Source organism: Erpetoichthys calabaricus, chromosome 8, assembly GCF_900747795.2.
Source record: "Erpetoichthys calabaricus chromosome 8, fErpCal1.3, whole genome shotgun sequence".
Taxonomy (NCBI): Eukaryota; Metazoa; Chordata; class Cladistia; order Polypteriformes; family Polypteridae; genus Erpetoichthys; species Erpetoichthys calabaricus.
In genome coordinates, this window is record NC_041401.2 from 110,915,493 (window position 1) to 110,943,168 (window position 27,676).

The following is a 27,676-nucleotide window of genomic DNA, read 5'->3' on the forward strand; positions in this document are numbered from 1 at the left end:
TCTTTAAATAAATAATCCTTAAAACAGTTGTGAAGTGGAGGTTTAAAATACACAAGAATAACAATCCTTTAACACGAGGTTAAAACGTCAAAAGGATGCCGTCTTTAAAAAAACAGATGACAATCGCCGGTGCTTCTTCTCTGTTAGCGTCTCACCTGCGGGCTCTGCAACAGGCGAGACACTCTTAATGCAGCTGACCTTCTCTACACCGTCCTGCTTCAGCTGTTTGGCTCGCCTGTTCAGCTACATGCGAGCCTGCACTCGCCCGCCCGCCCACCCGTCCGTCCGTCCGCCTGCCTGCCTGCCTTCTCTCTCTCTCTTTTCTTTTACTTTTTCTCCCCCTTAACCGGCTCGCGCTTCTCTATATATGCGGGGAGGACATGGCAGCTGCAGCCCATCAGCTACAGGAACAATCATGGATGTGGGCAGTTTCCCACCTGTGCACTTAAGTGAGAAACGCAGACACCGCAGATCGCGGCTCGCAACTGCTACCACGCCCCCTTGCTAAACCGCGAGCTATACCCACAGCCTGGCTCGTGGCTCGTTACGCTAGCCAATGCTCGTATTTAGATCTGAATTTTTCGCTCATACTTTCCTCGTATACAGAGGTGATCGTATCTCGAGGTTCCACTGTATATATATATATATATATATTATATATATATATATATATATAATATATATCTATACATATTAATAAAAGGCAAAGCCCTCACTGACTCACTGACTGACTGACTGACTGACTGACTCACTCATCACTAATTCTCGAACTTCCCGTGTAGGTGGAAGGCTGAAATTTGGCAGGCTCATTCCTTACAGCTTACTTACAAAAGTTAGGCAGGTTTCATTTCGAAAATTCTACGCGTAATGGTCATAACTTGAACATATTTTTTTGTCCATATACTCTAATGGAGGAGGCAGAGTCACGTATTGCGTCATCACGCCTCCTACGTAATCACGTGAACTAAAAACAAGGAAGAGATTTACAGCACGAGTCAAACGCGGGAACGAAGGTAAATGACGTTAATTTTTTGACTGTCTTTTAATACTGTGTAAGCATACATATTAACACATGTCAATTAAACGTGTGCATTTACGGGGTGATTTCTCAGGCTTTAAAAGCTCGCCTTTTACTAAAAAGGTAAATGCAAAACTATTTTCATTCATTCTATGATCTGCTTCTCACAACTGAAGGCACCGTGGCTGATGTTACGTCACTTGCTGTCCAACCATAGCGTTACCTGGTAGGTAACCGGACGCTCTCTTCACTCCCTTTCGGGAATCGAACCTCTGAGGTTTTCTTTTGTTCTTAATTAAAATTTAAAAGCAATACTTTACCGCTGCTAAGCCCCTCTAGCGCTGACGTCCCAGGTTCGATTACCGTAAGCAAGTGCAGTGAGTGTGTAATTACATTCACGGCATTCGTAGTCTGATTCACAATCTGATTGTATGGGTGGTTACCTACAAGGTAACGCTTATACTTGGCCACCAAGTCAGGTCGAAGTGATCACTCGAGTAAAGGCAGCTTCACAAAAAAACAGATCCTTAACAAACTGTTATTAGTATATTTTCCCTCAATTTAAAAACGTTTTATTTTCTTCTTAATAAAAATTTAAAAGCGGTACTTCGCCGGTGCAAAGCGCGTGGATTTGACCGACTGACACATACAGACATATTCATGAGTGCAGGTACTTCGGAAAGAAAGCACCGTGTAAACCTAAAGTTTAAATTAAGTTCATAGCCCTATAAAAGGTTGCCATTCATTTGAGGCAAGATTGCTTTTCTTCTGTACAACTATACGTTGCATTCTCAAGAGTGTGCTTGCACGGCTTCGGAGACAATATATATATATATATATATATATATATATATATATATATATACGTATGTCTATATATAAATATGTAAGCTTATAAGTACTGCCTTACTTCTCTTTAAGAAAGGAAGATGTAATGATACTTGATTTAAACGATTCCATGTCTTCCTGGGTTTGCGTAGCTTATTGTCAATATCTTTACACCTGTTTTTAACACTTATTTACTGAAACGGGCTTTCACGAAAAAAGTTAGGGCTTTGCTACAGAATACACCCTCCACAAGTTAAGCAAGTAAAAATAAAATATATATTTCTGTTTTATTTAAACCTTTTAAGTTCGTATGCATAGCCCCATTTGGCTGTTTAATTTTTTTTTTTCTTTCTTCAGTGATATTTAATCTCCTTAAAGAAAAAGAACATATCCATTTTACTTTTTTTGTATCTCTTTAGTAATATTTTATTGTAAAAGGATAACCAGTATTTAAACCTTTTATGTTTCTTTATACATTTATTTTACACAATGTTGAAAAATTAATAAGAAAGCTACATATTTTGGCAGCTGCTGCTTTCATTTTCAATGAAATGAAAAAAGCTCTCCAAGAGAAAACGTCAATGAAGAAGAAACAGTTTGCACTATCTAAAAATGAGAAACCCTCATTTATAAAAGTTTGCTGCAGATGACTTAACTGAAAATAAATGAATAGTTCCTATGTGTATAATACATATTTATCTATTTTACTTATGCCTTTATTCCACCAACTTACAACATCTGAGGTACAATTTGTTACATTACTTTTGTTTTTTGCAGCACAGGCAGGTGAAGTGACTTCCTCAGGGTCACACAGTGGTGTCAGTACCAGGATTTGAACTGACAAGCTCCGGGTTTACTGAAATATTACTGAACAAAGAAAAAAAAACGATAACGGGCAAATACGGCTATGCATACAGATGTCCATCCGTCCATTATCCAACCTGCCATATCCTAAATACAGGAGCCAATAAGTACATATGTATATACACAGTATATATATATATATATATATATATATATATATATATATATATATATATATATATATATATATATATATATATATATATATATGTGAATGTATGTCTATATATATATGTAGATATGTAAATTTGTATATGTATATATATGTTTATGTGGATGTGTATATACGTATGTATATGTAGATGTGTATATGTAGATATGTATATATATATATATATATATATATATATATATATATATATATATATATATATATATATATATATATATATATATATATATATATATATATATGTATATGTATATATATGTTTATGTGTGTGTGTGTATTATATATATATATATATATATATATATATATATATATATATATATATATATATATATATATATATATATATATATATAAAAAGACAGCAACACTCATAACAATGACAACACAATTACATTGACAATCATGTTACGTTATTTTTAAAATGTTTCCTTTTTTTTTTTTCATAACCTCTTTAACACACTACTTCTCCGCTGCGAAGCGCGGGTATTTTGCTAGTATATATATCCATCCATATTACTAACCGAGAATGCTAAACCGGATGATGGACGCAGGCACATCCGGCAATGGGCCGTAGCTGCAAAAAGACGTACTGCGCAGGCGCAAAAAGAGTCCGCGAGAGTCGGCTGAGGAGCCGAGAAAGGCGGACAAAAGAGGGTGAGAGAGGCGGATGAGGGGCCGCGAGAGGCGGACAAGACCACATTAAAAAGGAGTGAGCACAGGAAAAATGGAGAAATGAGGCGCAACGAGCACCGAAAAAAGGAAAAGGCACATAAAAAAGTAGTCAAACGCAGGCAAAGCACAAAACACATTGCACATGAAACTAGACCCCCCCCCCCCCCCCCCAAAAAAAAAAAAAAAAAAAAAAGAGGCTCGCGCACAACAGTAAGGCCCCCCCCCCCCCCCTACAGGCACCGGACGGGACACACACCAAGAGGTGGATTCAACAAGCCCATGGAACACAAAAGAAAGAAGACGCTCGCGCGACAACAATCCTCAACCCCCCCCCCCCCCCCCCCCCACACACATCCATAAGAAGTGACACCCAAAGCCACATATTCTAAAGTGAACATCAACACCTTCACACTAGACAGCATAGGTGTCAGCATTGGTGGATCTCCTTACAATAAAGCACTATTAACCGTTCAACTGCAGAAAAGGAAACATATTAACAGTGACTGCGATCCTCCTTATTACTTATCCATATTTCGCATGCTGAGAAAGAAACAAGTCATGAATACACGGTCACGGGTACAAAACGAAAAGGAAAGGATAACAGGAACAAACACACGAACACGAAAGAAACAACAAAATAGACGGCTATGCAGCATAGGTGGATCTCATTACAATAAGGCACTATTAACCGTTCAACCGCAGAAAAGGCTCCATATTAACAGTGAGTGCAATACTCATTACTTATCCATATTTCTAAAAGAAAAAATGTCTCGACTCCAAAAACGCAAAGCTCAACTAAAGCTTCTAACTAACGATGTACCTAAAAGTAAAAACTTTATGAATTGCATTAGATCCTACAATAGTTCATTTGCTTTTAGTAAATATCAGGCCACCAAAAGGCAATGGCCCAAACTGCTTTCGCATATGTGCACAAATACTGCATCGCATTGGAACAGTGCACCCTGAAACAAATCAACAACGCAAATATGCACAAATCTACATCCTAGATCCACATGACGCAAACTATCAATCAAAGTGCTGCATCGCAACAGGCACGGATTCAAAACGAAACACCTCCCGTCTCAGACATACGTTAATGGCAGCGAAGGCTACAACGGCTTCTCACACAGCACAGGCAAATCGATTACAGCTCCAAAACAACACGTCCCAAACACTACACATGCAACAACGCGCCTCTCAAACGGCACAAGCAAAACATACACAAGGAAAATTCATTCGGATTAATGAATGTCATTTGCAATTATTGTCATTCAGTTCACTTCCCTGAAGAAACAACTAGCAATACAAGTTATACATTTACACGTTGTTGTCAAAAGGGTCAAATTAGACTGCCTTCTTTACATTCATATACTGAATATCTACAGAAGCTTATAACTGACGATGTACCTGAAAGTGAAATCTTTATCAACTACATTAGATCCTACAAATCGGTATCCACTATGAACATTAACGGTGGCACTGCACGTGACATCCGTCTTGAAAAAATTTTGTTTATTGATGAATGTTCAATGGCATGAAGTCACTTACTCAACACCATTCATAAACTTCTACAAACGTTTATGAATAATAATATTCGATTTGGAGGAAAGGTACTTTTATGAGGAGGAGATTTTAGACAGTGATCAGCTATTCTTCTAGATGCCATGCACTCAGCTATTGTTCAGTGCACCTTAAAATACGCAGATAATTGGCATTGCTTTCAAAAGATACAGTTAGTAAAAAAGATACGATGTCCAGAACCAGATCATAACAATTGCTTATTACAACTGAGAGATGGTACACTCACCAATACAGATGGACTTCAGCCACATATTATTACAATTCCTCAAGCCTTTATCTGCGACGACTTAGTTACAGAGAGATTTGGAACAGCAATCTCATTAGACCAAATGCCCCTTTTAACACAACGCACTATATTATGTCCAAAAAATATTAATGTGGAAAACATAAATACCCAAGTCATTCCATTACTTCCTGGAGAGAGACAACTCTTTCTAAGCTCTGACAAACTTGACTCTGATCACAACAATAACCATCTTAAATGACCTTACAAGTTCTGAGCTGGAATTACCTTTTACACTTAAACGGCGTGTACAAAGAAATTTTCAAATAAACCTTTACACTGTGCCACACACTTTATTGTTTGCTTTCTATTTGCATCATCTACACCGTCACACTATTCTATATCTCATTCATACATCACGCTCTTTGTCATTCCCAACACCAGGGGTTGGCGAGCGAAGCGAGCAGGGGGCGGAGCCCCCTAGTGTATGTATATATATATTATATTATATATATTATATATAACAACAACAACATTTATTTATATAGCACATTCTCATACAAAAAGTAGCTCAAAGTGCTTTACATAATGAAGAGAAGAAAAATAAAAGACAAAATAAGAAATTAAAATAAGACAACATTAGTTAACATAGAAAGGAGTAAGGTCCGATGGCCAGGGTGGACAGAAAAAACAAAAAAAAACTCCAGAAGGCTGGAGAAAAAAATAAAATCTGTAGGGGTTCCAGGCCACGAGACCGCCCAGTCCCCTCTGGGCATTCTACCTAACATAAATGAAATGAAATATATATGTGTGTATATATATAACAATTGCAAGCCCCGGTACCCATTACGAATGGGGTTCAACGGTTTACCCACGCCTGTCGGTGCCGGGTAGACACACGTTGATCCATTCAGTGTAGCGCGCGTGCAGAACCGGACATCACATACCTGTTAATGCTCAATCTCACGTGGCCGAAAGCCACTTGTCCCTCTAAGAAGTTGGACGCCTACCGCTTGGCGATCGCGTAACTATTAAGCAGGAGGGAGTCTCATTCGTTTTCGGAATTAACCAGACTAATCCACCAACTAAGTACGGCCATGCAACACCATGCACAGAATCGAGAAAGAACTATCAATCTGTCAATCCTCTCCGTGTCCGGGCAGGGTGAGGTTTCCCGTGTTGAGTCAAATTAAGCAAGATTTGTGTGTGGCGAGTTGTTGCGTCCGGGCACATGAGCAGGCACTGTGAATGCCTTGAGAGTGTGGCTGGATGCGTGCCGGGGAATAATGAGTATCTATATATCTTCTTAGATATAGACAGCGTCTGATAGCTGTGATGGTTTTACACTCCAGTACATTGCGGTGAACGCTGGTAACAGTCAGGCAGGCAGGCGTATTAAGAGTTGGTGGGCATGTCTCTCTAGCGGTTCGAGTTCTTGGGCGGTGCTCTGTCGTTTGTATCCCACGGTCGGATGACTTGGTGCATAATATATGGAAATGCAGCCGAAATCGAAAAGAATAATGAAAAGTCAACGTGGCTCAGTGGTGCATGTGGAACAAAGCCCTGCATCCACAGGGGTTCACCAGGACTGAGTTTGGGAAACACTGCTGAACACAGACGAAACCGACTCAGGTGAGGAGTTGGGGCGGGCAAAGTGGTTGCAGCTATTGATTATTCAGTGTTGTTTGCCTGGGTGTCTGATCTGCTCGACGGGATCATAAATAAAAGGAAAACAATGTGAAGGCAATGTCACAGGTAATCCTGTGGTATAGCGGGTCTACAAGCTCCCCTTCAAAAGGCCATTTTTAAATAAATAGTCATCGCACTCACAGCATAGCGAGGGGCGTGGAAGTGTGGCTGAAACGATTTCCGGGTGGAGTCGTGCTGTGGGCATTTCTCCCCTGTGCAGTGTGCGAGCGAGTGAGGAGAGAGAGAAAGCCAGTACGTTACAGTGAGCGAGAGCAGGCTCGAAGGAAATGTGTTCCTGTGGTATAGCGGGTCCATAGCTCCCCTTCAAAAGGCCATTTTTAATCAGGCAACTGACAGTAGTGGAGTCAGGCACAGAGAAGGTCAGCTGGTGTGAGAGCGTCTCGACTGTTGCAGGGACTGCATCGGTGAAGCAGGTGAGACGCTAATGAAGAGAGCCACAGGGCTTATTGGTTTTTAAAGACTGCTTCCTTCATTGTGTTTTAACCTCAGTTTTAAAGGATTGTGCGGCTGTCTGTCTTGCGCTGCCTGTGTGTGTGTGTGTGTGTGCGGCTCTCTCTCTGGCGCTGCCTGTGTGTGTGCCTCTGTCTCTCTCTCTGGCGCTGCCTGTGTGTGAACCAAGGTTCCACTGAGGTTGACTAATGAAAAGTCAATGTGGCTCAGAGCTGCAAGTGGACTGTGGCACAGACAAACAGAAATGACGGCATGTTTTCCGAGGCGTTGCGTCCGAGTTGGTGGGCGTGGCTCTGCGAGTTTTCGTCGTATCCAATGGTCTAAGAGTTGGTGGGCATGGCTCCTTCCTGCGTGCGCCATTGACGTCTTACTTGTCGGCGGTTTAGTGAATCCACGCCCCTTCTGGCGTGCTTTCCATGGGTGGCTACTTGTCTTCCGGCTTAGTGAATTTTTTATTTATATATATATATATATATATATATATATATACACACATACATACATACATACATACACACACACATACATACATATACACACACATACACAAACTCTCAAGTTCTCCCCACAAGGTTTTTTTTTTTTTTTTTTTTTTTTTTTTAAAATATTAACTTTTGCGTGGATAGTTGCATATGTACATTTTGAGTCTTATTTGTGTAGGTACAATAAGTTCTATTTAAATGATCCTGGGTTCCTTTTTTCAATCCTTCTGCTCCACACAACACTAGTAATCAATTATTAAGCTTGGTACAGAAAGCCACAGGCAGATTTCAAAAAGTGACATTAATGTGACTCAATTAGATTGACTCAGCCATTACAAACATTATTCACACACTATTTGGTGGATATTTGGTTTTCCATAACTGGTTTGTGATGTATGGCACAGGTGAGCTCATTGACCAAATGTTTCAATAAATATTCCTGGTTTGAAGAAAGCACTCATGTCAGATCCGAGTTTGAGCCATTGAATCAGAAAAGAGCAACGCAGTTGGCAGTTTTGGAAGAACCTTTATATTGTGGGGAAAAAAATTATGCTATTTTTTATTCACAATGATATGCAAAGTATATCTGATTTGAAGATACCATGGCAGAAAGAAAAAAAAAATCCAGATTAAACAGTACAGAAATATAAATTGCATTGCTGCAAAGTTACCTTGCCACATGTGCTGCATACTTCTTTTGAAGTTTCCGGATTGGACTTGGTGCTGACTTTTGAAGAAGTTCTACTGCAATATCTAAAATAAATCATGTTGATTAAATGAAAAATAAATCTGACAATTTATAAACCTGTCTTATGATTCACAAATTGCATTTTATCACTAAGTAGAACTTACATATAATATGGTATACAACTTTGTAGCATAATTACATTAAGTTACGGTACATAGGTCAACTAAATTATGGTACTGTAAATTTTAAATTGCTACAGCATACAGGGTTCTTCGACTGACAAAACATCAAACTTCTGATTAGTTACTTATTGCATAAGCCAAATAAAAAATATTAAAACATTTACCTTGCAAGTCACCAATTCTGCCTAACCCAGCAACACAAATCACCGAAACCTCCTTATATAGGATGCCAGTTCATTGTAAAAAGGACACAATCATAAATACACACACACACCTATACACCTTAGCATTGGCCAAAATGCAAACTTCACTTGAAATTTAACAACTGCAAATGCAGACTTCTACATACTGGACTATCAATAACAAAATACATTTACTACTTTGACACACATTTATATGGATATTAGCCCAATGTAAATGAATAGAATTACAATAAAAACACAAAAAAAATAATACACTTCAACACACTTGGATTTCCTGATCAAAGTCTCTGATGGTTTATTACAATATTTAAGTTATATTTCACCATCTTTCTTCATTTAACTTTCACTATGTATATAGTGCATCATTGGTCATTAGAATGCAAGTATAGAAGTTGATTATAGAACTCCAGGTTTTAATGTAATATCAAAAAGCAAGCAAATTTTGCTTACCAGGTACTCTAAACTAGCCCAGTGTGAACAAGCCCTGTGACAGACTGGTGCCTTATTTTATGCAAGCACAATCTTTGTGCCAGTGCTGACAGAATAGCCTCTAGACCCCCATTTATATAAATTAATACAAAGAAAAAAAAATGTTGCAATCTTAGGAATCACATAGCAATACATCCATTATTCAATACCTTTAACACTAGAAACCCTGGAGCCTATGAAAAAAGTCATAATGCTTGGCATTTGGAAAACAAAGATGCTGATGAGGAGGTGTGAAGGAATTTTAGGTGGCCCGACATTACATCTTTTTTTCTTAGGCTTCAGGGATTCTAGTGTTAAACCCATTCAGGTTTACGTTGCCAACAGCCTGATAGAAACCTAGGGCAAAGCAAAAACCAAGAGTAGATGTTCATCATAGAAGAATCATGCATGCTTTTGACAAATATAACTGTACTAATCCCCATGATGTAATTTGTTATGACACAGCTATTGTGCAATGCAATATTCTACCCACCAGTATAAACAGACACTGGATCAGCACAAAAGACGAAAAAAAAAAAAAAAAAAAAAAAAAAAAGGGAAGGTTAAATAGCCAGTACCAACAGTTTAGCTAAACTACTGCAGTGACCACTTAATTTATATAATCAAACTCTTTCACTACTCTGCTGGTGACATAATAAGGACATTCGTGTCAAAAGTAACAAGCGGCTATATAATTATGGCTTGAAGGCATTTTCAGTTGTTAAAATGAGGCAAATGAACCTGGAACACATATTGCTTTCAGTAAAGCATTGGATTTGTAGATAAACTAGTTCAGCATTTTACGTAAGTATTAAATGTTCACAGAGCTTTAAAAAAAAAAAAAAACCTACACACTGACACTTGATAGCCAATACCAATATTAAATAGTTCATTAACAATGTGCGACAGGTCCTCAGGTTTTGTCCTCAAAAGATGCAATGATTGAACATTATGGTTCTAAGCCAACACCTTCATTAGAAGTCAACTGTTGCCGATAATGAAACTTATTTAATTTTCCGGATTGTTAATACTTTCATTATGTCACATCATAACATTCATATATTATAGCTCCCCCCCGAGAATATCATCCAAATGATTCGTTGTGCCTAGCAGATTTATAATTCTCAGTTCTTCACTTCTATTTCTTTCGAAACATTAATACAGATACTTCATGGTGAAAACATGCAGGTGGAAAGTAACAAATCCGGATATGGTAATCTGTTAATTGCTTTGTCACTTGTATCTCTTTAGCAAAGTTTCCACCCAAACTGATAAATTAACTGAAATTTGGTGAATTGTGGCAAGATTTTTATCATGTACGAGGTGCAACAGTTTAATTTCAGGAATAAACCTGTATTAAAAATATGTGCACCGTTCCAGGAATGAAAGTGCCTTATACCCTTATCCTGTAACAAAACATGCAGCCTGTCAAAATTATAGCACCTGCAGTTTTCTATAACATGCAATGGTATTTAAAAAAAATGATTTAAAATTTCCTTTTGGACATTCTTAAAAAGACAATTTCATTTCAAACAAGCTAATGTGTGCATAGTTTATTTAGGTGCTCTTAATACAGCATTTAGGGGTGTTGAGATTATTCTATACACTTATACAAATGTTATGCGGAGTTGGCTGAATTACACACACAGTCATGTGTGCCAAATTGACACTTTCCGCCAAGAAAATACAGTTAAATGTAATTCCTGTAACTTTCAGCTGGGGGAAGAATAAGTATCAGCATTCCATCAAGTACACCACACTCCTGTTACATAAGGTGAGCCAAAGAATTCAGGTATGTAATCTTGTTTGCTTCCATGACGTTTGGTAACTGGATGTATCTATGCATTATTCTCTCTAAGATCACATACTGCATAAACACAACAGTGGATTTTGGTCCTACCCATTCCAAAGGCCTATGCCACAGCTTTATGCTTGGCACAAGTAGCAAATTTGTAGAAAGTAATAGTAATGTGCTTCCAGGTTGGAACAGATGTCAGTGGTTACCTAGTGGTGTGACAAATGGTCCTATACAACTATACATGTCAAAGACTGATCCTGGCATTCTAAAATGATATAACCTAAAACCTTCAGTAAAATGGAAGACAAGGTACTTAAACCTCCCAAGACCTTCTAACCCAAGGACTTTCCCATACATTTGGCCTACAACATATTAAAAGGGCAGTTTCTTGTAGGTGTATTATGTTAGTAATTGCTTCACTTTGGCGGTGTCTTCTTTGGACATTAATGTCTTACCCAACCACTACAGTTAGTAGATTTATTAGAAACTGGCCAATATGAATCCATTTCATATACCGAAAACCATATAGGTTTTGTCACCTTTATCATAAGGATATAGAAATGTCAGGAATGCTTAGGGGTATACAACTAAGTTGCAATACATGCATGAAATTCAAGATATAAACTCAAAACATTTTTTCCTATAAACCAAAACTTATGCAACAGCATTTTTTTTTAGCTAATTACATCATTCTGTAAATATTTTTTATTGCTAGAAATTGTAATGGAAATGAGTTGCCGAGAGCAAAATTTGTGAGGAGTTAATTAAACCAATTTCATTTAATTGCTTAAAAATTTAACATTAAATCAATGGACACCTAGGAATTCTTAAGAGGTACCGTATTTTTCGCACCATAAGACGTACTTTTTTTTCCCCAAAAGAAGGTTGGAAATGTCTGTGCGTCTTATGGAGCGAATATTGCGTCACAGACCATGATGTGTATTACCTGACAAAAGTCGACATCCAGGGGTAGAGGGCGACAAAACTCACTGTTACGTTATAGGCATTCCCTCTGTGCTTGGAGGAATGTTAAGACTCATTGACTCGCTATCTAATCCTTGCGTGTGCGTGAGTTGCGAAATGTAAACAAATATAAACAAAGGCAAGATAGAATCTACATCTCATGAGGGAGCGAAGCGAGTGCAGAAAACAAAATACTCAGCAGACGATGTTTTGCGCATTATCACTGAGTCGGACTCTGGACTCGACAGATTACCAGCCGCTCGACTACTTCAGGCTGTTCTTTCCTGAAGCTGCCTTTCAGCTACTGTCAGACGAGACAAACAGGTATGCAGAGCAATTTTTTGAATCGAGGGCTGTGCTTGCACCGCATTCTCATTTTTCAAACTGGAAACCCACAACAAAACACGAGATGAAGGGCTTTGTGGCATTACAAATATAGATGGGACTAGACTGGTGATATAACTTCGGGGAGCATTGGTCCAAACGTGCTTTGTCCCCTGGTGGCTTTGGACAGGTTACACCGGGTGATGATAGGTACGTGCTCCTGCAAAGTGATTGTGAGCAACTGAGCTTAATAAATTCTGACACTAGCGATGAGGAGTTCTTGGGGTTTCCATAAAACTAGAAGAGTGCTTGAACCTTAAAGTCTCTCCTTATTTGTTAATGACAGTGATGATGTTTCTTAATACTGCTATTGAATTTACATGGTTGAAATATTATTCTGCTATATTTTATTAAATATATTAGTGCACCATTTGGTTCAGAATATTTTTTTTTCTTGTTTTCCTCCTCTAAACCTAGGTGCGTCTAATGGTCAGGTGCGTCTTATGGTGCAAAAAATACAGTAGCTGAATAAAACAAGAAGCAATTAAAAACAGCAAATTCCGCTGTTTAACACTAAAAGAAGCAAACATCTACCAGCATGTGTCAAGTTCAACATGAGGAAAAAAGCTGGAGTTGCTGAATTCAAATGTTAAAGATGCCTTTATATGTAAATCTCTTACTCCCAACCACAAGCCTGTTATTAGATGGCAACCAGTTACCATTAGGATAGCGAGAAAGTGAGCACTGGTGGCTGAAATGGCTCTGAACAGCTGCTTTTAAAAGACACTGGAAAAATAATCAAAGACTACATGAACTTTTGTGTCCACACTATTGTACCCTAAAGAAAGTGCAGTTTTCCAATCAATTAGCCCTGGATTACTAAACAGCTAAAAAGTCTCCTGAATAAAAAAAGATGGGAGCATTCAAATCTGGTGACAAAGATTCTTTAAAGGGTGTGCAGAGAACATGGAACAAAAAGGTAAAGAGAAGGAAGCTTACAGCGCTAAATAGGAAAACTCACTCAGAATAATAAGATGTTTGTAATGGGTTGGGCATAATAATTGGACTTACGCAATCCAAGGGATTGTGAACAGAGAGAACACCCTGAACCAATTTTATAACATAACTGAGAAAGCTACACACAGGAACAGCTGCAGGACAAGACTGAGTGAGCCATCATGTTCATAAGATCTGCGCTGACCAATTTTGCAGTGTCTTCAGTCACCTGTTCAGTCTGTCACCAAGTCTTCAGAAAGTGTTGTTTCTGAAAACATCCTGTATTACTCTAGTTACAAAGAAGGCAGGCACCACTTCATGTGATGACTTCAACCAGCTGCTGTTATGTCCCACATCATGAAGACTTTCCAAAGGCTAGTCCTGGAAAATGCATGTCCTCTGGGGAAAGACCACTTAGACCCACTGCAGTCTGCCTATCAGACAAAGATTGGGGTTGAAGACTAAACTATTTACCTGCTACATAAGGCTTATTCCCATCAGGACAAAGTTGGCAGCACTGTAAAGATTATGCATTTTGATTTCGGAGTCCATCCATGTCAAAAATCAACAGATTTATGAAAAATGTTCTGAAGTGACCATCTCATATTTGCTTCATACTTCGTGAAAACGATGTCATTGTACCCAGTAACTAGTAACCAGTGTGAAAATGATGGGCTAGTATATTCATTAGTTTTTGAAACATGCATGCTTAAAACAGGGGGTATAGTTCTAATGTTACTGTAAAAATGAGTGCTACCAAAAAAAAAAAAATTACTATATTGTATAACTTTTGAATTGTTAATACTCGATGCACGAAAATCTCCGATTCATATTTAGTGTTACATGTCTTTAAAATGTAAAATAGCCCATCACCAGTCGCATATTTGCAATTTATGGCTTGCTGATAATTGTATACAGTGGGTACGGAAAGTATTCAGACCCCCTTCAATTTTTCACTCTGTCATATTGCAGCCATTTGCTAAAATCATTTAAATTAATTTTTTCCCTCATTAATGTACACACAGCACCCCATATTGACAGATAAAAAAAGAATTTTTGAAATTGTTGCAGATTTATTAAAAAAGAAAAACTGAAATATCACATGGTCCGTGGACGCGATTGCACGACCGCGGGGATGAGGTGATTGGGGCGAGTTGCACCCGATCGTTCTCAATTGCTTGATCGGCTTACTGTGGCATGTGAATAAGGCGCTGTGCCCACGGAGACGTATATTTATGGGCTGGCAGGATAGGCGGAAGGAAAAAAAGAAAAGATAGAACACAAGGAGGTTAAAGAAGGGAAAAGGCAGTCATGGGAGACGGTTAGACACCAGGAAGGTTAAGGTAGCACGAGCTGGGGCTCCGTGAGGGAGCGCAGGCTGAGGCGATCTAGGGGCTGGTTCACCCCACTGACTAAGCGTGTAGAGTGGGGCAAGCAAAATGTAAGACCTCCCAATGGATCTGAGGAGCGACTGAGTGCGTGCGAAGGAAGACGGGAGGTGTACTGACCTCGGACGGTCTGGCTGCACAATTTGGCGGCAAGCAAGACAGGGGTTAGCAGAAAGCAGTTCGTGCTGCAAAGGATCCGCCAGCAACTCCAGTAAAGGGTGAGCCATGGAGACAGAAGGTGGTGTGCTGCAATCGGGCGAGGAGAGAGACTGCATTTTAACCTCTATTTTAACGGATTTATTTATTATGGATTTTATTTCCACGTTTCACTGGTTTTATGGATTTGCTATTTATTTGAGTACTGTATTTTTCTGAACACTACACAATGGACACTTTTGGTTTTAATTTTGACTGTTTTTAACAAAAGCACTTGAGCACTTTCCACCATCCCCTGGCTTCAATGAGATTTCTCAGCTCATCTCGGTCATAACTATCAACAGTGTTGGTTCAACAGACTCCCATGTGGGAAGAGGGAGTCTGTAGGGGGCCGGCGTCGTCACACTATTACACAGTAACCACATACATTATACAGTATTGAAAAAAAAAAAAACAAGTACAACTTGGCTTGCAGTATTATCCAGTAGTATAGTATTCACACATTTGAACACAACGGTCCACATCTGACCTTTTAAAACCAAAGTACTGTATCTTCAGACAACAGACACGGCACCTTTTTTTGTGAAAAGGTCTTATGTGTCATCATATTCAACTATATCGTCTGCTACAGCTTCCATTTAGGAATGTTCTCTGTCCATTTTCACCACTCAGTACCTCCACTAATGCATGTTCTCCATTGCATGCCTGTTTAGCGGTGCAGCAGTGAAAAAGGTCCCCCCTTAAACAGTTTCCTGCTGCGCCATGCGCCGAATGTTGTTTAGACTATTTAAACCAGTGTTCCGGTATAAGAAAAATCCATCTCATAACAAAAATAAAAAACGGTTTTTGGTATGAACCGGTATACCGCCCAGCACTACCAGTACAGTGAGGATTTTCTTATTTGGGTCCTCAGATTAAAAGGTTCAAGAAATCCTGCACTACAGCATTCAAATGTGAACCACTGCAAGGCAGTGGGACAAGCTCCCTAAACCACTCCCTCCTCTTTGACATACTTTTGGCCGAATTCATACTTATTGCGATACAATGCGTGTGCCTGTGGACACTACTGCTACACAAGCAGTTTACTGTTTGCACTTGCACACGTACCTTGTGTAAATCTGGAGGATCCGACTGGGTGATAGTGCAAGATATCACATTGAGAAAACATTCGACTTCGCTGTGTTGTGAATTTTTGGAAACATCCTTTAAATTCACAGGACACCTTGCCACAATATCTCTGAAAAGAATGGATGTTTAATGATTACATCTATCAATCCAGGGACGCTCCCATTCCAGCTAGCATCGGGCGCGAGGTAGCAACAATCCCTGGACAGGGCATCAGCTCATTGCAGGGTGAATATAAGCACCACATACACTAGTGTCATTTTAGCATCACCAAATCACAAAACCTTACAGGTGAGGGGACGCTGGCGCACTGATGTTGTTGCCGCTCCTCCCTGTTGACAACACTTTTCACAAAATTCACCTTAATTCTACACTTTTACGCTTGTTTTATTTCTTTTATTGTACGTAAGTTCGTGGATACAGCTGACTCGAATTGTATGGATCTGGCTTAATATTTACAGATTTTATGGACTCTACTTTGACTGGGAACAGCTGAGTCTGTGGATCACGGGACGAGAACCTATGAACATTTCTTTGTACCTGGCAATCTAGGACCTCAGGATGATCTGTCTCCGTGATTATATTAACTCTTTTAGGGCGGATGTCGACTTTTGTCGACAGGAGGGGTTGAAGGCGAATGTCGACAAAAGTCGACATCCAGGGATAAAGGGCGACAATCAGCTGTTAATGGCGACAAATCTCACTGTCACGTCACAGGCATTCCCTCTGTGCTTGGAGGAATGCTAGACTCGTTGACTCGGCAAATAAACATTGCGTGTGCGTGAGTTGCGAAATGTAAACAAAGGCAAGATGGCACCGACATGTGAAAAGGCAGCGAAGCAAGTGCAGAAAAGAAAACACTTGGCAGACGTTGTTTTGCGCATTACCGCGGAGTCGGACTCTTGATTTTTCAGAATCGGACTTTATTGGCAGTGATCAGGAGATCGAGCAAGAGAGTTAGAAGCAGGCATCAGCTGATCAGACACCAGCCGATGCCGCGCGAGCGGATCTGCTGCCAGTTGAGTGCCTTCGCGCAGCCGATGCATCTACGGCAAGGTTCGCATGGGATAAATACACAGACATTGAACCGTTGAGAGCCGATCTGGCTACCGGAGTTTACAAGACGGCATGGCTTGCTTTTGGACACGACAGATCACCAGCTGCTGTACTTCAGGCTGCTCTCTCCTGATGCTGCTTTTCAGCTACTGTCAGATGAGACAAACAGGTAGGCAGAGATTTTTTTTGAATCGCGGGCTGCGTTTGCATCGCATTCTCGTTTTTCAAAGTGGAAACCCACAACGAAAGACGAGATGAAGCGCGCTGTGGCATTACAAATAGAGATGGGACAGAACTGGTGATATAACTTCAGGGAGCATTGGTCCAAATGTGTTTTGTCCCCTGGTGGCTTAGGTACGTGCTGCTGCAAACTTTTATTCACTTCTGTAATAAACAGAAACAAATCCCATGGGGTGAGCCAGGCTATAATGCCATACATAAAGTTCATAAAGTTTCAGAAGATGAAAAGAGGTGACAATACGGTTTTCATGCAGGCAGAAAACTTGGTGGCAGTGGCATGGCACGATGGCAAATGGGTGACTTGTCTCTCTACAGTACACACTAACAATATATGTTAGAAAATGCAGCAACAGACAATTGAAAAATAGGCATCAAAACAACACATATTGTAAGGAGTGCAATGTGGCAATGACTGAAATTGGCTGCTTTGAGCGAGATCAGACTTTGCTGTGTAAAATGTATGTGAAATCAGAGAATTCAGGCTCATACAACATGCAAGACAGTAACATTTGTCAAAAGTAAATATTTTTTGTTGATTTGATATGTTAAACAATTGCTTTGTGTTCTTTTTTAAAAAAATGTTAGTTTTTGGAAAAATATTCAGCCCTGGGAGAAAAGAAACAAAAAAAAAATTAGCCCTAAAAGAGTTAAATTTGCTATGCTGATCTGCTCCCGTTTCATCTTACAGTACTCTACGACTGGAAACTGATCCGATTTTCATATTAACCTAGCTTTTGGCTCTGGGGTGATCATGCTTGAAATTACGAAGCGTTACTCCTTGTGGCTGTGTATTGGAACCTCCAAATCCTGCTACCTCCTCCTGCTATGCTTTCTGCTGCTTTGCTATCGCCGCTCACCTACGCTACCACACCCGCCTGTCCTACCGGTTCCGCCGTGCTGTGCTGCTTCTCCAGTGCTATTCAGATAAGTATTGCCCAGTATCATGCTAAAATACTCTCATGACAAACTCCTTCTTATTAAACAGTTTGTCCAGAGCAAATGGTCTAACTGGAACATCCTAAAAGACGCCGGTATTTTGCAACGCCCGAAATATATACATCGCGGGTCAGGTCGCCGCCACCGCTGGGCTGCGAATGAAAAGACCACCGGCAGCATTTGCTCAGGAATACGCTGTCTTTCTCATGACCCTGGAAATAGAAGTGTCAGTGTGCCAAATTTACATTATGTGGAAATAAACCCTGATCGCGGCTCTGTGCAAAAAGAAGCCTCATTAACTAACATTGCACTATTTAACTCGAGGTCTCTTAATGGCAAAGCATTGGTGCTGTCAGAACTCATCACTGACACCAAACTTGATATTCTGTGTTTAACGGAGACTTGGCAAAAACCAAACGAATTTGCGTCTCTCACAGAGGCGACTCCAATTGGTTTCACTTTCCACACAGAGCCTCGTAGCTCAAGACAAGGTGGTGGGCTTGCCGTAATTGTCAGAGCTGACTTAAACATTAAACGAATCCCGATTCACTGTCCATTGTCTTTTGAGTGCCTGGCTCTTAAACTAATAACGAAATCAGGTCCTGTCCCACTCATTGTTCTTTATCGTCCCCCAAAATACAATGCATCCTTCTTATCTGATCTGATTGAACTTTTGACCGACCTAAGCTCTTACTCTCAGAGAATTATCCTTCTTGGTGATTTCAACATCCATATTGACATCCCCACATCTAAACTGAGGAATGAATTCCCATCCTTACTGGACTGCTTTGACTTGACACAACATGTTGATTTTCCAACCCACTCTGGCGGTCATATATTGGATCTGATCTGCACTTCTGGACTATCTGTTGCCAACATTTACAGCACTGATTTGGGACTCTCTGACCATAAAGCAGTATTTTTCACTGTTTCACTGCCTTTCCCTCCTCTTACCTGTAAACGACAAATTTCTTACAGAAACCTTAAAAATATCTGTCCCTCTATCCTTTCTGGATCCATTTCTGATCTTTTACTGTCTTCACCTATTCCACCAACACTAGATAGTCTTGTTGACCACAATAACTCAGCCCTTCATTCAGCATTAGATAAAACAGCTCCTTTAAAACATAAGGAGGTTTCCTTTAAACGTTCAGCTCCTTGGTATAACTCAGAATTGTGATCTATGAAATCAGCTGGCCGACGCCTTGAGAGAATGTCACGCAAGACTGGCCTCACCGTGTACATCCAGGCTTTCTCTGACCACCAAAGAGCTTACAGAGAAGCACTAACTTCTGCCAAGAACACCCATTACGGCAGAATAATAGAAAGTGGCCACGATAACCCAAGGGTTCTGTTCTCTGTAGTTAATAAACTACTCGAACCCGCATCTGGCCCAACTACCTCTTCTACTGAAGTCTGTGAGGAATTCCTCCACTTTTTCCGTAACAAAATTAATGATCTAAATAATTCAACTAACATAAATACATCATCTGTTTATATCTCTCCCTGTTTTATACCTCCATCCAGCTCCTTCTCTAAGTTCTCACCAGTCACATCTGCATCTGTTAATAACCTGCTTTGTAAGATGAGGCCGACTACTTGTGTACTGGACCCCATCCCCACCACACTACTTAATCCTGCCTTCATGCCATAATCCCGACTGTTACAACAATAATAAACTCATCCCTTGACACTGGCTCTGTGCCGCTCACTTTTAAAATTGCTTCTGTAAACCCAATGTTAAAAAAAAGTCTGGTCTTGATGCTGACAATCTTAACAATTTCCGGCCTATTTCCCACTTACCTTTCCTGTCAAACGTTCTTGAGCGTGTTGTAGCTTCCCAACTCACCAATTACCTAACCTCTAATAATTTGATGGAACCCTTTCAGTCTGGTTTCAGGGCGCGGCACAGCTGTGAAACTGCTCTGCTACGGGTAACCAATGATTTGCTTATGGCAGCAGACTCGGGACAAACCAGCATATTAATTCTATTAGACCTCAGTGCAGCATTTGACACTGTCAGACATGACATCCTACTGTCCAGAATGGAGAACATGCTGGGTATCTCTGGCACTGCCCTCCAGTGGTTCAAGTCCTATCTGACTGATAGGCAAGAGTTTGTTAGTCTTGGCAAGAGCAGATCCGGCTCAGCACCAGTCACACAAGGAGTCCCTCAAGGCTCTGTCCTCGGTCCTCTGCTTTTCTGTATTTACATGCTTCCCCTTGGCCATATTATCCGTAGCTATGGACTGGGTTATCATTTTTATGCAGATGATACTCAACTCTATTTCAATGTTAAAAGTGGAACTTCATCAGAGCTTTCTCAGCTCACAACCTGCCTTAGTGAAATTAAAACCTGGATGGAGCAGAACTCTTTAAAATTAAATTGCAATAAAACTGAACTCCTGCAAATTGGGACTAAAATGCAACTTAATAAAATGAGCTTCTTCCCAGTCTATCTTGGCGGTGATCTCATCAGACCTGCCTCTACTGTAAAAAAATCTTGGTGTCATTTTTGATTCCTCCCTCTCTTATTCTGCCCACATAAATCACATTAAGAAACTTTCTTACTTTCACCTCCTTTTCCATCATTTTGTTCACCCCACTGAATTAAAGCTGACAGTCTGCACTTCAACTGCATCTGAGTTGTTTCATTTAAAATTCATTGTGGTAATGTACAGAACCAAAATTAGAAAAAAGTTGTCTCTGTCCAAATATTTATGGACCCAACTGTACATTTGTATGTCAGCATTTAAGTTTGATCATCAAACACAGAAAAATGAACACTGATCCTGTGGGATCTGCAAAGCTCCTTGCTATCACATTTTAATAGTAAACAGAGACTATGACGTCACATTCCAACTTGAAGACACTGCGCCCCCAATTTTTTGGTGGTAGTGCAACTAGCGCACAAGTCACGTTAATTTCTGAGGATGTGCTCAGAGGACTCGTTAAATGAACACTGGGAATGCGTGGCAGTCATGATGCATGCGCTTATGTGTTTGGAGTGTGAAGTATAAACCAGCCCTTAGACTCTTAGATACACCCCATCTTTTTGAAATGCTGTGGACTCTATGGGAGACAGCACATTTCAAGGCACTGTAAAATTCAAAGGCAACTGTATGTTGCAGCAAAGTTGGGAGGTACGCTATTATGTGATGCAACCAATGCAACTCCTGTTTGGATGGCATATCACGAAGGCTGCTCACAATTGTGCAACTGGGGGTTGTGTGGGATTGAATGGGGTTATGGGGATTTCCCAGTTATTTTGCTTCAGTACCATTTAGGTACTGTTACCAAGGTCTAAAAGATGGTATCAATACTAAAGTCAAAGTTTTATTACCAATCCAAAAATTGTGGTTTTATTTATTTATTTTTCATTAATCTCCCATGTCTTGGAGATGTTCATTCAGGAAAAGTAGTACACCATTTCACTAATGCGCTGAAAATAAAAACCACGATTGCTAGGACATAATCCAACTCTGATCCAGAAAGGAAAATGAGGCCACTGAAATCTGCATAAATAACACAACATGGGAACATTTCCATCCAACTGGAATAAAAACTATTGTTGCAAGACCTATATGAACTTTAGAGGACAATGTTGAAGGATTCTGTCAAAGGCACCTCCTGAACTAACTTTATTTGGCTGGACTGAATTTAATAGAACAGGAGTAAATTCTGTTTAGGTCACCAAGGAGCAGCCACTGACGTCCCGACACTTACAGGCTTATTTTTCTTTAGAACCGACAAATACCAGGTTTTTATTTATTTTCCATTGTACACATTTTTTGGGGGTTTTGGAATACTTTACAGCTATTTTAATCTCTCTGCTAATTGTTTTGGTGTTTAAGGATAAAATTTGAGTGTCTAAGGATTTACAGCTGAACAAAAAGTAATCCATTTCCTTGGCAGTACTCTGTCAATGCTGCATTTCAACAGTAAGAGTACTAATTAATCAAAGCTTGCATGTGACTCAAAAAATGATCACAACAAAGTCAAAACAGCCTCTGGTTCTCAAGCATCATCTATATAAATGTAAAATACTGTACATGCAACAAAAAAAAGATGAATACTAACAATGTTTATAGCACAAAAAAAAAAATCTCAACATGATAAATACATTGTTTCCACTTACCTGTAACAGGACAAGAAAGTGCATCTAGTGTAACATCTGTATCCAGACCATAGTACAAGCGTTTACGGACCCTTTCTGATAATTTCTGATGACCTGGAAGAAACTAAAATTGCAAGAAGAGGCTTTGTCAGTAGTGTCATTATTATACATTGATATCATATATATTTGGGTATAAAGTAAAAATTTGCCAACAACTTATGTGGTAATGTCTAAATGCTTTGCTACAAAAGAAAAAAATATATTGAAAATTTTCCTCTGTTTTTGCTTAATATTGTAAACCTTTATCTCAAACAGGCAAAAATCTGAATTGCTTTACTACTTATTTAAAATAATAAAAAGAAAATTAATTCACCAGCATGGCCAGTCAAGCATCACTTTAGCAAAAACAAGGGTTTAAAAAAAACAAAAAACAACAACAAAAAAAAAAAACCCAACAAAAGTCCACTTCAACTTTTGGTTTCAGTCTGTGTACGATCAACAAATAGTCATTTGTCTGACATTTTATCCCTATTTAACCTATTAAATCCTGTTCAGGGACCCATGAGCTGTGGCATATCCCAACAGCATCAGGCAAGGCAGGGACTAACATTTTGGATAGGACTTAGTCCACTGTAGAACACATACACACAAATCCCTAAACCCATTTAGATGAAGCTAATGTGTACTACTTCAACATTAAATTTTTTGTGATTGGAAGGAAAATCTATGCAAATTTGGGTAAAATGTTCCAAATCCACACTGATGATATCCTGGTTGATACAAAGAAATCACCACGGGGCTGTGAAGCAGCAGCACTGCACCACCATTCCCACCTCTAAATAACATTAAAGGAAGTCTGGTATTTTTCAAGTCCAAAGTTATTACTTCACAAACATGGTATATATGCGTTTGACACGTGAAATGGTGTTCAAAGTTAAGCATTTTCAATAAATTAAAACAAATATCTTCTTTGTTCTGGTGCTTTACAACTTCAATTTGGATTCAACTAGACTAATGGCAGAGTTGTGTGTGTTGGAACTACCCATAAGATATCACAAATGTGATACTGTATATTGTGTCAGCTTCTATTTGTTCAGGTTACTTTTTCATTTTCAAATTGCCTTTACTTTTTTATTTACACTTGTATGTACAGTAAAGGCCAAACAATGCTCACTGTGCTATAGGAAAATGAAAAGGGGTAAACTAAGGACATTTCACACGATCATGTGGGGACTAGAAATACACGCTCTGATGTAATTTGTATTAAATCATTTTCAACTCAGTATATAATGAGCATATTTATTTAGCAATAACTCAACACACAATTCAGACCTGCCAGTCATGCCACACAATAATACCTCTTCTTTAGTTTCTGTAAATTTCCCACTTTAGTGTTCAAGTCTCCTTGTAGAGCTGGAAAACTATTAACTTTACAAAAAAAACACTATTACATATTGTACATTTAAAAAACACAGCCACCCACATATACAGACATACAAACACTGGCAGCTGATGCTGAATAGGAAATAAGAGATTGGCCTCCCTTCAATATTTTGCAGCAAATAAGATAAAAAAGACTATTTTAAATGATAATGTACAGTATATAATGTATACCATAGTCTTTTAAAGTTTAATAATAAGAGGAGATAGTTGAATGAAATGAAACATCAACTATGACAAGAAGCTGGCAGCTGTGGGTCATCACTGTTGAATCCATTTAAAAAAAAAAAAAATTAAAACATCATGTACAGTGGGGGAAATAAGTATTCAATCCCCTGCTGAATTTGTAAGTTGGCTCACTTACAAGGAAATGAACAGTCTGTAATTTTATGGTAGTTTCATTTTAAAGGAGACAGAGTATGAACCAAAAATCCCAAAAAAAACATTACATAAAAGTCAAATTGATTTGCATGTCTTTGAGAGAAATAAGTATTTGATCCCCTACAACCCAGCGAGAATTCTGGCTCCCACAGTGCCATATGGCACAGAGATAATCATTTACAGATATTCCTGATCTTAACTCATTATGTGTATAAAGCACACCTGTCCACAGAATTAATTTCTTCCATTCCAACCTCTCCACCACCATGGGCAAGACTGAAGAGCTGTCAAAGGACGTCAGGGACAAGATTGTAGACCTGCACAAGGCTGGAATGGGGTACAAGACTACCAGCAAGAAGCTTGGTGAGAAGGTGACAACTGTTGGTGTGACTATTTGGAAATGAAGAAATACAAAATGACCATCAATCACCCTCGGTCTGTAGCTCCATGCAAGATCTTGCCTCATGGGGTTAGGATGATCTTGAGAAAGGTGAGGGATCAGCCTAAAACTACACGGGAGATGCTTGTTAATGATCTGAAGGTAGTTGGGGCCAGTCACCAAGAACACCACTGGTAACACACTAACCCATAATGGATTGAAATCTTGCAGCGCCCACAAGGTCCCCCTGCTCATGAAGGCACATGTACAAGTTTGCCAGTGAACATCCAGGGCATTTCATATTTCTTCCATTCTTCTGGTGGAGAGGTTGGAATGGAAGAAACTGATTCTGTGGACAGGTGTGCTATATACACATAAGTTGAGATCAGGAGTATCTGTAGTTGATTGATGGTAATGTGTGTCCATCTGTCGAAGCCAGAATTCTGGCTGGGTTGTAGGGAATTAAATACTTCCTTCTCTCAATGACATGCAAGTCAATGTATACATTTTATGTAATTAGTTTTTTCTGGATTTTAGGCTGATATTCTCTCCCTCTCCATTAAAATGAAACTACCATAAAAATTACTGACTGTATTTCTTTTTAAGTGAGCAAACTTACAAATTCTGCAAGGGATCAAATACTTATTTCCTCCACTATATGAACATGAGTTGGTTAAGTCTACTTCCAAAAATGGCAGAACAATGAATACAATATCATTATTCTAAACATATGCAATGAATGCACAATTCATTAAATGTATCCAAGTTTTACTAGTGTTACTGACATTAACATCTGGATCAGGGTCTGATTCTGAATTAACTACATCATCAATTAGGTTGTTTGAACTACTCTCTGGATGCAAGACTGATCTTCAATATTACATGTATCCGTCTCTTACACCGTAACTGCCACAACTTTTAGCTCACTGACACTTCCACTGCTCCAACATTCTTAAAATCCGCCTAATGCAATTCTGTGGCCAACGACCGTCTCAGCATCGCTGGACACAAGGTAGGAAAGAGGCAAAGAACACCCTTGGCGATTTTGCAAGATTAACCTTTCTATTAAAAAGCAGAAAACTAATGCAGGTGTTAATGATAACAGGATTATTTTTCGACTGTCGACAACGCACTGTGGGTTAAACCCGTGGCTGTAAACTCACAAGTGCCATTTTAAGTAATTGCTCCGATTCCAGTGCCCCTCTACCCCGAAATGGATAAGCAGATTTGACAATCATTAAATGGACAGACAGGAATTCGTGCAGCCCATTAGAAATAGCACATAAAACCTTTCCGCTGTGGTCCAAACTAATTCCGCTAAACGTTAGTGGCAAATATTAATATCTGTCACTTCCCTTCAGAAACGGGAAATCAAATCTTCTGTCCTAGTTCGATGCACCCCAAATGCCATATCATTCTTTACGCGAGCTCGAGGACGCCGGGCCTTGGTTTACGGTATTGAAGTCAATCATTGCATTCTCTCCCAAAAGGCTTTGTCTTCCAATACGGGTATTCTGGAGTCTTTAACGTTGGGCCACTGATGTCGACGATACACGCGGTTCTCATTAAATTTTTAAAATGCACTCACAAAAACAATCAATGTGTTGTGTGTTTTCAGGCTGCACTTCTCCAGATATTCCGGAAATTGTTCGCTGCGTTTGGTCTTAGAGAGGCCGCACCTGACAACCGCTTTGCGCCGACATAAGTTTCGGCCAACACAGAACGACGCTTACATTAATATTCCCACTTAGAATACCCGAGGAAACTTTAATATGGACAGAACAGCTCAATAAACGTCCACTGACAAAATATGCCAAAACTGAGAAAAGCATACGCCCTTTGTGCCTCACTTCGGAGCGTCTGAAGCCGAAGCCAAACCGTCAACTACGTCAACGCCTACCGTGAACTCCTGGAAATCAGAAAAGGTGAAATTCCTCTCGTCGAAGAGCCCCTCAAAGTCCATGCTTGATGACTTCTTGGAGCCCACTGGGCACCAGGAAGCCAAACTTAAGCCCAGTAAACGGAGAGGAAGCCGGAAGTCGCTAGCGACACGCCAGTAGATGGCGCATCTGCTGCGAACATCACAGACAACAAACAGCCTGGCGGCGGACTAACCCGCATTAACAGTCTAACCGTAGCGAGACGTAGAAGGGGCGGACCCGGGCAACGGTGCGGCGTATGGTATCAGTCCGTGCAAATAATAGATTCAAATTAGAAGAAAAGTCTTGTTGGTAATAAAACTGGCAATTTAATACCTTGTCCTGTCTCAGGCCTTGAGTTTGTTTTTTTTACTCATTTCTCTGCAAGCATTTTGTTGAATTGAGATACTTTATGAGGAACACATCAGTTCAAACTGCAACTGAAATTAGACGAGATGGAGATATACATATACAGTATATATGTTTATATCTTTTTATATAATACTCTAACGTGGCTGCCCGTTTGTCTGTCCTGGATTTTAAATCAACTGTAGCTCGCAAACCGTTTGATCCATTGACCTGAATTTTGGTACACATATACTACGTTATGTCTACTATCCGCTTTTGGGGTCATGATTGATCTCAAAGGTCAACCCAGGAAGGTGAAAATCAAAAATCAAATAACCTGTATTCGTCATAATTTTTGATTGGGTTGTCTTTGAAGCACTCCAAATTTCACTTTGGTGTTTTCCAACTATCTACATCCCATGAAAGCTCATTATAAGTCTACTAAAGACAAAAACACTCTAGAAGTAAATTTAAACAGTTCCTGAAGTGGAACTATATAAGTGCCAGTATTCTATGTTTAAGACTAATGTATTCACTTGAAGTGCTAGGAGAACATAGCAGGAGCT

At 39.5% G+C, this 27,676-nt stretch overlaps 1 protein-coding gene across 1 annotated transcript in view; it reads right to left on the reverse strand.

The window, feature by feature from the left end:
* Window positions 1–26,911, reverse strand: part of cnppd1 (cyclin Pas1/PHO80 domain containing 1) — a 66,939-nt gene extending 40,028 nt beyond the window's left edge. Inside the window, exons 1-3 of the mRNA XM_028807275.2 lie at window positions 26,744–26,911; window positions 22,665–22,767; window positions 8,675–8,756 (exon numbers count right to left, since the gene is read on the reverse strand). Of these exons, the coding sequence (XP_028663108.1) occupies window positions 8,675–8,756; window positions 22,665–22,767; window positions 26,744–26,806 (248 nt within the window). The 5' untranslated portion in view covers window positions 26,807–26,911. The remainder of the gene's footprint in view (window positions 1–8,674; window positions 8,757–22,664; window positions 22,768–26,743) is intronic.
* Between the last annotated feature and the right edge of the window lie 765 nt (window positions 26,912–27,676).